Source organism: Chanodichthys erythropterus, chromosome 12 (assembly GCF_024489055.1).
Source record: "Chanodichthys erythropterus isolate Z2021 chromosome 12, ASM2448905v1, whole genome shotgun sequence".
Lineage (NCBI taxonomy): Eukaryota > Metazoa > Chordata > Actinopteri > Cypriniformes > Xenocyprididae > Chanodichthys > Chanodichthys erythropterus.
The window spans coordinates 21,406,554-21,415,801 of NC_090232.1; the positions used below are offsets into that span (position 1 = coordinate 21,406,554).

Here is a 9,248-nt window from a genome sequence, read left to right on the forward strand (position 1 = left end):
AAAATATAAAAAATGTCTGAATAATTTTTGGTTTGACTGTACAGTGCCTGCAACTTAGGCTCAGAAGGCTGATTAACTGGAGTTTATGAGAAGTAATACAAGGCACAGATGTACAATTTCAAGATATGTTTTATAAGATAAATAATACAATAAAGTTTATCATCAGAACAAACAATGAAAAGATCCAAACTGTGAATGGTTTTTGTCAAAAAGTAAAAAAAAAAATCCATAAAAGAACATAAATTAAAGACATAATTAAAAAAAAAAAAAAAAAAAACACATTTCTTGTAAATAAGTATAAGGCTTTGATCAACCAATAATGCCATTATATATAAACAGCACATATTTATCTCTATGTATCTCATATTTATCGCTCTTATCTTGCCATGTTTATGATCAAATGTATATTTAGACAAATATCTCAAAAATTGCTTTTCTAATTTAAAGACAACATGATGAAAATGTAATGTAGTGTTACTGCAGTACATTATCATTAATTTGTTTCAATTATTCCTGAAATAATTATATAAAATGCCAAAAAAAATAGGGGGTTAAAAATAAAATGAAATAAAGCTCATTTTCCAAATGGGATGGTTTTATTAGGTGGGCTCCAGGGTGGAGGGGGCTCATCCTGAAGAATAGCCTGTATCCTCTTTTCATTTCTCTCTCTTTTTTGTTGAAACTCTTTTCTTCTCTGTAATAAAAGGACCAGGACCATTTAAATTCTATGTCAATCAAAACAGTGAAAAGATTTTGTTTGCCAATTAAAAATGTATGTATGTTCAATACAGATTAAAACATGTATGTCTCAGTCTCAAAGCATCTGTTTAAATGTGTTTATATAGTGCATGGCGTGACAAACGAGGACGCCATGCACTAAACCCCACTTTGTAGAAATATGACTGATGCCCTTTTTACATAAATATCATTTACCATAATGACAAAAAAAATTAATGGCAAATGACAAAGGAGAAGAGTTTAAGAAGAGCAACTTCTTAACAAATAATAAACAGCAATGCCATGGAAATATATTTTCTACAAAACTGTTTTTACAGTGCAAAATAATACGTGTGATTGGGAAATTATTTGTAATCAAAGTTACTGTAACATACCAGCCATTTGTCATACATCTCCAAGGCCATTTTTTCTTTTTCCTCCTTTTCATATTTCTCCTCCACTTCCTTTATTTTCTCCTTCTCGCGTTCTGCCCTTACCTTCTCTTCAATGACATCCTTCTTTCGGTAACTCCTATGTAACAAGTAATTAACTGAATGTAATGTTCTGCACAATGGCACAATCATTAATGTCGATCCGTAACCCGAGGCTTCACAAAGAGCACATTTACATCTTAATCAATACATAATTGCTTGAGTAACTTCAAATGTGAGCTATTTAACAAAATAAAAGGAATGAATTAGGGTAATATATGTATCTTTCTTACCATTAATATATTGTGTCTTTCTTACCATTCAGTGAAAGCAGAGGTGCAGTCCTTCTTTCTTTCTTCTTTCTCTCTGACCTGCTGTAGTTTCTCTTTTCTCTCAGTCTGCTTCTTTTCCTTTATCCTGTCTTTAAGGATACTGTCATGATCCTCTTTCCACTTCTCAAAAACCTGCTTTTGTAAATTAGATTGGGATATATTTATGTGAATGATTGTTCTAAAAGTGCATTTAGTAGTATATATTGTATCTATCAGTATATTATAGATTCTGATATTTCTCTCTCTCTTTTAATTTTTTAATCACCTTTATTTAATCACCATCATTTTTAGTACTGTGGCAAATGGCTTTTTAAAAGTACAAATATTTCACAGTCTCACAGTTATTATGAAGTCACAAAAGCTGCAAGCATTTATAAAACAATTCAGACCTTTAGTCTAAGATAAGTACACTACATCACACGGCAAGATATGTCAACTTTCAAGAGTAAAGCCTGCAGACCTGAAACTCCTGCAGACAGTCCAGACATCAGAAAAAAAAAAAAATAAATAAATAAATAAAATAAGACATGACAAGGACTTGACAGTTCTGAAAGGGGCCAAAATGCTGGATCTAAAATGCCTTCAAGCCAAAGGCACTGTTATGATGTCCTTGACAGGCATGGTGGCAAGGGAATGTTACTTGAAGGGACACTCCAAATGAAACTGAGTTACTGAATACCTTCCCAAGGGTCCCTTTCTCAAGACTTTTAGCAAAGGGCTCACAAGGTTCTGTGCAGTTTGGCCACTACAGCAAACCACATTCACACACATACAGTAAACTATACAAGAGAAATATGGTGCATTTCATGTATTTGAGTTATGATTATTTTGCCTGTAACAAAATTCTCAAACCATGAGTATATTCTAACAACTTTGACTGGGTTGAACAACCGTCAGTTGGGGCAGATCAGTGCCACCTTGGACTTTATGTGGAGTGTATTTTTCAGACATATTTTTTTCTTTCTAGAAATGCTTATTATTGAGGTGAAAACAACGAGTCATTTTAGTTATCCTTTTTTTAAAACCATAAAGTGGCTGTTTGAAAATACAGTTTTTCATGTGCACCTCACATGTACTGGATAAATTACAAACAAATGTCCAGAACAAACCCTTTACATCTTTTTAATACAGTAAAAGGTTTACAATATTTCTAATAAACCACTTTTTTATAATTATTTATGAAAAATACTGACCTGTTTTGCGGTTTCTTTTTTTTCTTGTTTTTTATCCATTTCCATTTGTTGTTGGTTGATTGCCTCCTGATTTTCTTTGACTTTTTTTCTGATGATTTCAGCTTTTTTCTCTTTCCAGGCATCATAAGAGGCCTTTGCATCTGCAATTTTAGCAAGCTTTTCCTCGAAGGGAAATGACAATAAATAAATCACAACAGGACTGTGTTGACCAAAGAATACAATTAATTTATTGCGGAAGAAATGTGTATTAAATCTTTACGGTGCATCCAAAGTCGCATACTGTCTAACTAGGTACTACATTTGAATTTAAACTTACTTTGTAATGGTTAAAAAAGTATGCTCTATATAGTATGAATATGGGTAGTATAAATGAAATTCAGATGTACAAAATCCACCATGTTGTTACAGTCATGTGACCTAACGCTTCACTGACTTTCATAAATCCTCTTCTGTGGGATAGTAAAGTGTCTATTGAATACACATTCCAGAATCTCAGCTTAAGTAATAGGTCATCCGGGTACTTTTTTGTTGAATACTATTATTTCAGACATACTACTCTTTTGGCGTACTGTTTTTCACATATATAGTAGGGAAGTATTCGATTTCAGATGCAGCGTTGGTTTATGTTAATTACCTCTTGCATTTTCTCCTCTTTCAATTTCTCTTCCTGCTTTTTTGCCCTTCTTGCTATTTTTAAAGTTTCTTCTTTCTTTTTTAGCCATTCCTGTTAAGATAAAAAAAAAAAAAAAAAAAAAAAAAAAAAAACAAATACATTTTAGATGCATTAAAAAGTTTTAAAAAAAAAAATAATCATGTTTTTAGTAAATGATTATAACCTGGTACACAGCAGCTCTTAGTGAATCTGCTGCTTCTGGAACCTGTTGGGTCTGTGTCCTCTGATCCAAAATCTTCAATGTTCCAAGGTATTTGGACTCTGCTATATATGAGCTTTTGGACTTTCTGGAACTGCATGACCGGGAGCTTGAAGGTCTAATGTCCAAAAGATATTCTTCTTTGAGTTTTCAATGTTTGGTGCATTTAAATAACACTTTTTAGCACTTTTAAGGTGCAATTTTTCCTCATTAATATATGTGTGTGTGTGTGTGTGTATAATACACTGCTCAAAAAAAATAAAATAATAAATAAATAAAATAAAATAAAATAAAATAAAATAAAAGGAACACTTTTTAATCAGAGAATAGCATTAAGTCAGTTAAAATCCTGGGATATTGTTCTGGTCAGTTAAGTAGCAGAGGGGGTTGTTAATCAGTTTCAGCTGCTTTGGTGTTAATGAAATTAACAACAGGTGCACTAGATGGGCAACAATGAGACAACCCCCAAAGCAGGAATGGTTTTACAGGTGGAGGCCACTGACATTTTTTTCCCTACTCATGTTTTTCACTAGTTTTGCATTTGGCTAGGGTCAGTGTCACTACTGGTAGCATGAGGCGATACCTGGACCCTACAGAGGTTGCACAGGCAGTCCAACTCCTCCAGGATGGCACATCAATGTGTGGCATTGTCAGAAGGTTTGCTGTGTCTCCCAGCACAGTCTCAAGAGCATGGAGGAGATTCCTGGAGACAGGCAGTTACTCTAGGAGAGCTGGACAGGGCCGTAGAAGGTCCTTAACCCATCAGCAGGACCGGTATCTTCTCCTTTGTGATGGAGGAACAGGATGAGCACTGCCAGAGCCCTACAAAATGGCCTCCAGCAGGCCACTGGTGTGAAGGTCTCTGAACAAACAATCAGAATCAGACTTCATGAGGGTGGCCTGAGGGCACGACATCCTCTAGTGGGCCATGTACTCACTGCCCGGCACCGTGGAGCTTGATTGGCATTTTCCATTGAACACCAGAATTGAAAGGTCCCCCACTGGCACCCTGTGCTTTTCAGATGAGAGCAGGTTCACACTGAGCACATGTGACCGACATGAAAGGGTCTGGAGAAGCCGTGGAGAACGTTTTGCTGCCTGTGACATCGTTTAGCAAGACCAGTTTGGTGGTGGGTCAGTGATGGTCTGGGGAGGCAAATCCATGGGGGGACGCACAGACCTCTACAGGCTAGACAATGGCATCCTGACTGCCATTAGGTATCGGGATGAAATCCCTGGACCCATTGTCAGACCCTACCCTGGTGCAGCGGGTCCTGGGTTCCTCCAGGTGCACAACATTGTCTGTCCTCATGTAGCGAGAGTATGCAGGCAGTTCCTGGAGGATGAAGGAATTGATACCATTTAATGGCCCCCACACTCACCTGACCTAAATCCAATAGAACACCTCTGGGACATTATGTTTCGGTCCATCTGATTCCGCCAGGTTGCACCTCAGACTGTCCAGGAGCTCAGTGATGCCCTGGTCCAGATCTGTGAGGAAATACCCCAAGACACCATCTGCCGTCTTATTAGGAGCATACCTCGAAGTTGTCAGGCATGCATACAAGCATGTGGGGAACATTCAAACTACTGAGTAACATTTTGAGTTGCTGCAATGAAATTTCAGCAAAATGGACTAGCTTGCTTCATAATTTTTTCACTTTGATTTTCGGGGTGTCTTTGAATTCAGTCCTCTGTAGGTTGATCATTTTCATTTCCATCAAACGATGTGGCATCCTTTCGTTCCTAACACATGACCCAGTCCATATCAGTATAGATATCCAGCATGATATTTTCCCCTATTGAGATCTGATGTGTTTTCAAAGTGTTTTTTTTTTAGCAGTGTATAAATATTACAGTAGTTTTTTGTCAACTATCCTTATTAAGTGTGCTGTGAAATGGTGCTCCAGATGCTGTGTTAACATCAAATAGAACATGAATTAAATTTTTTAAAAAAGAAGAGACTTTACCTCCTTATTTCAGTTGTCTACCACATGCCCATCACTGCCTGTGTCAGCATAAAGTATTAAAGAAATCCACTAACCTTTCTGTGGATTTTCTAGACATTCGGCTTTGTGTGGTTGACGTGTGGTCAAGGTCATCCTGGAAACTCTCCTGATTGGATAAGTGAGAAGACAGATTAAATTAAGAATTACATTAGCATTTAAATTTTGACAAGGCATTTAATTGACCTTAATATGTTGGGTACTGCATTCTTTAGTAACATAAAAAAAGCTGTTTCTTATTACACTGCTGAGAGAGATGCCATTTTCAGAGAGCAACCTTTCAGAGTAATCGATAAGAACAAGATCTATTTCACTCTTAATTGGACTTACATGCTTTTCTTCAAATGATGTTGAGTGGTTCCTCTCTTTGCTCTCTTCTGAGGCAACTAGAATGAAAATTACATATTTATTTAAAATTATTAATAATACTTCACTATAATTTACTTTAAAATATTAAATGTTAGATCACAGATTAACAATACCAAAATATACTATCAGTGAAAGTCTGAACATTAAAACACACATACCAATGTCTGCAGTAGCTGGAGCCTCATACACTTGCTCTTCTGTTGAAAAAGACTGTGTTTTGGACTTTTCTGACATGGCCTGGTGTTCATCTGGACCCTGCAGTAAAAATAGGGTTGGGTTAACCCTGCTATTGCATTCTGGTCCATCTTGACCGGACTGGGAAGAGGTACACAATTGTTTTTTTTTTTTAGTACGACATTTTGTAAGTGTGCAATTTAAAGGGGCCGTAGCATGAATCTGTGCATAGTTAATGATGCCCCAAAATAGGCAGTTAAATTTTTTTTTATAGGCTTATGTTCCACTGGGTCCAAACAGACCCTAGAATGCAAAAAGTGTATACCGTTTTTTAACGCATTAGTGGGGTTAAAAAAACAAAACAAGGATCTGTCAAAAACATTTGCTTGAATCTGGATTTAGACCTGATCAGCTTGTTTCTGTTGTGAGATATTAACTACTGTTAACAGACTCCACTCATTCAAAAATGTAACATCTCTAAGCAGGGTTTTTAGTATTTACAGCGTTTAAATAGGTTTCTGCTATTTCACTTTTTTTCTTTCTATCATTTAAACTTTTTACCTGAAAACTTTCATTTGTAGAGGTTTGACTCTTCTCAGAAGAGGATCTGTTGGAAAAGGGTATAGACATGGAGGATGTGGCTGTTCTGCTGAAGGCAGGAGTTTCTGCTTGAGTTTCCTCTTCTAACTGACCAGTGTCACACATATTGGCTGTCCTCAGTCTGGGCTTGGGTCTGGGGGACATGTCTTGAGCAAGACAAAAATTGATATGATGAAAATACAGTAAAAACATTATTATTGTGAAATATCATTACAATTTAAAATAGCAATTTTTGAATATAGCTATATTTGAATATATTTTAAAATGTAATTTATCCCTGTAATAGCAAAGCTGAATTTTCAGCAGCCATTACTCCAGTCTGTAGTGTCACATGATCCTTATCATACCAAATCATAATATGCTGCTTTTGTGCGCATGAAACATTTATTACATTTATTCAGCAAGGACGCATTATACTGTTTAAAAGTGACAGTAAAGAAAACATTTATAATGTTACAAAGATTTCTGTAACACTATAGTATGGGGAACACATATTCACTATTAACTATGACTATTTCCACAATAAATTCCTAATTTACTGCTTATAACTTTAGTAAGGTAGTTGTTGTAGTGGTTAAGTTCAAGTATTGGGTAGGATTAAGGGATGTAGAATATGGTAATGTAGAATAAGTCATTAATATGTGGTATATAAGTATTAATAAACAGTCAATATGCAAGCTAATATGCAACTAGTTAAAAATTAAAATTGTTCCCCATACTGAAGTGTTACCAAGATTTCTATTTCAAATAAGTGCTGTTATTTTGAACTTTCTAGTCATCCTTTCTTTTCATCCTTCCTTTCAAAAGTAATAAGAACCATTATTAATAACTGAGCACCAAACCAGCATTATAATAAACAGTAGTAATAATTGGTCTTGCAAAATACCACAGATCTTAAAAAACAGCACACATGCAAAGACTGTAGCCCTGACCTGTAGAGAGTTTTGGTTTAACACTTCTCTCCCTGGGTTGATGAATGGGTACGTCACCATCTTCACCAATCCTTTGGTTGTCCTCATCTTTTTCTGAGGGCAATGGTACTGGACTGTCCCACTGTGAGCCTTCTGATGTAAGGGGGACAGAAGATTCCCATTGGCTATTCTCAGAGTTTAGTGGCAGTGGCGTTTCTGAAAGGCTCTTCCTCACCACAGATTCTGTTTGGTTCCTCAACCTCATAACTGATTTTGGCTGTTCATCCTTCTGGGATAAAGTGGATTCTGGTTGAAACTTGTCAGACTGAGAGGAAAAAGGGGAATCTGACAGTTGATTTTTCTCTGAAGTGTAAGAATTGCTTGGACTTTGAGAAGTATTCTTGGATTGGATGGAATAGGAAGAAATATGCTGGTCATCTGCACTCCCCATGGAGTTTAGCTCTTCAAAACGCACAGGTGAGCTGGTTCTTTTGGTTTTCATGAAAGATACTTTTTTGGGTTTGACATTTTCTTCTTCATCATCTGAAAGCTTGAAATCATTGATTTTGCCTTTTGTCCTCCCAGCTTTAAATCTCTCCTTTTTCTGTTTTTGTCTTTTAAGAAGTTTGTTCAGCATGTCTGCTGAAACAATTCAAGTATTTCAAGGCAACGAACAACATTAAAACTGAAACTGAATTAAGATGTTTAAGATAAGCATGACATTGTACCTACCATCATCATCATCATCATCATCAATTTTACCATCTTCTTCATCATCATCGTCAAAGTCATCAGAGTAACTATGCTTATTGGCTCTAGTAGACACAGCTTTCTTTAGCTCATCCTGAAATTCAACAACATAGACAGTATACTGTCCTACATTAGAGAGCGTTTATGCGGTTACGAACGTAACGTTAATTCGTTTCGAAACTAGGCAGCTCACTAGGCTTTCAGACAGAGGCAATTGTGTCTGACAATCTAAATAAAGATTTAATTTAAAAGCACACTAATGATTAAACGCGTATACCTGAAAAGTTGTTCTTCTGGATGTTTTAGGGCTTTTCGTGTAAGCAAGCGTTGTAGAAAAAGGCTCGTCATCCATCTTATCGACTGTTTAAATGCAATCATTTGTTAATAAACAAACAAACATGCTCATTTTAGATATAGCATTTAACAGTTAACCGTTCAAACAATTAAAACCTTCCGTAGCTTCAAAACAAATGAGAGGTAGCAAGCGTTGTTCAGCTCAGCATGGACGCCATTTGTTTACGCGAGTTACCAAAGCAACTACCGAAACCTACTAAGACGAAGGCATAACGTAAACGAGGGCGTGTGGTGACGTTACTTCCTGTAGCAAATACTATGGCAAACCTTAAAAAAAAAAAAAAAAACCTATGGTAAACCGTTTTTACATTGAATGCCCCAAGCTTTACCAGTTCATCGGTTTTTGGAGTGCAAAACCTATGGAACGTCACATGAGAAGAATAAAATCATGCTAACATCATAACATAAAAATGAAACATTCTGACTCAAAAAATAAAAATATAAAAATAAATAAATAACTATGACACAAAAAGTTAAAATTATGACAATCAAAATTATGACAAAAGTCAAAAAGACCATTCAATCTCATAATAACTTTA

The 9,248-nt window shown here is 35.9% G+C and overlaps 1 protein-coding gene across 5 annotated transcripts; it reads right to left on the reverse strand.

Annotated features, from left to right (window-relative positions):
* Positions 1-224: 224 nt before the first annotated feature.
* On the reverse strand, positions 225-8,890 carry map9 (microtubule-associated protein 9). 5 transcript variants are annotated; one of them, XM_067403934.1, is made up of 13 exons: positions 8,633-8,890; positions 8,338-8,449; positions 7,627-8,244; positions 6,656-6,840; positions 6,079-6,175; positions 5,882-5,937; positions 5,590-5,660; positions 3,510-3,663; positions 3,308-3,397; positions 2,674-2,835; positions 1,467-1,612; positions 1,113-1,248; positions 225-694 (listed from the first exon to the last, which is right to left on the reverse strand). In XM_067403934.1, exons 1-13 carry the CDS (start codon positions 8,705-8,707, stop codon positions 575-577), a joined length of 2,022 nt encoding a protein of 673 aa, XP_067260035.1. In that variant the 5' UTR covers positions 8,708-8,890; the 3' UTR covers positions 225-574. The 5 variants fall into 5 exon arrangements, with proteins under 5 accessions (XP_067260035.1, XP_067260032.1, XP_067260034.1 ...); XM_067403931.1 differs by having other exon boundaries at positions 1,467-1,615; XM_067403933.1 differs by having other exon boundaries at positions 1,467-1,615; positions 2,674-2,829; positions 7,627-8,247.
* Positions 8,891-9,248: the final 358 nt, after the last annotated feature.

What these genes read in the sequence shown, in the direction of transcription:
- map9 (XM_067403930.1), bottom strand. Translation starts at nt 8,707, where the DNA reads ATGGATGACGAGCCTTTTTCTACAACGCTTGCTTACACGAAAAGCCCT. An exon ending in TAAACCAAAACTCTCTACAG is followed by an intron (nt 6,841 to 7,626) that starts GTCAGGGCTACA and finishes GTCTTGCTCAAG; the next exon opens with ACATGTCCCCCAGACCCAAG. An exon ending in CATCATTTGAAGAAAAGCAT is followed by an intron (nt 5,661 to 5,881) that starts GTAAGTCCAATT and finishes TTATCCAATCAG; the next exon opens with GAGAGTTTCCAGGATGACCT.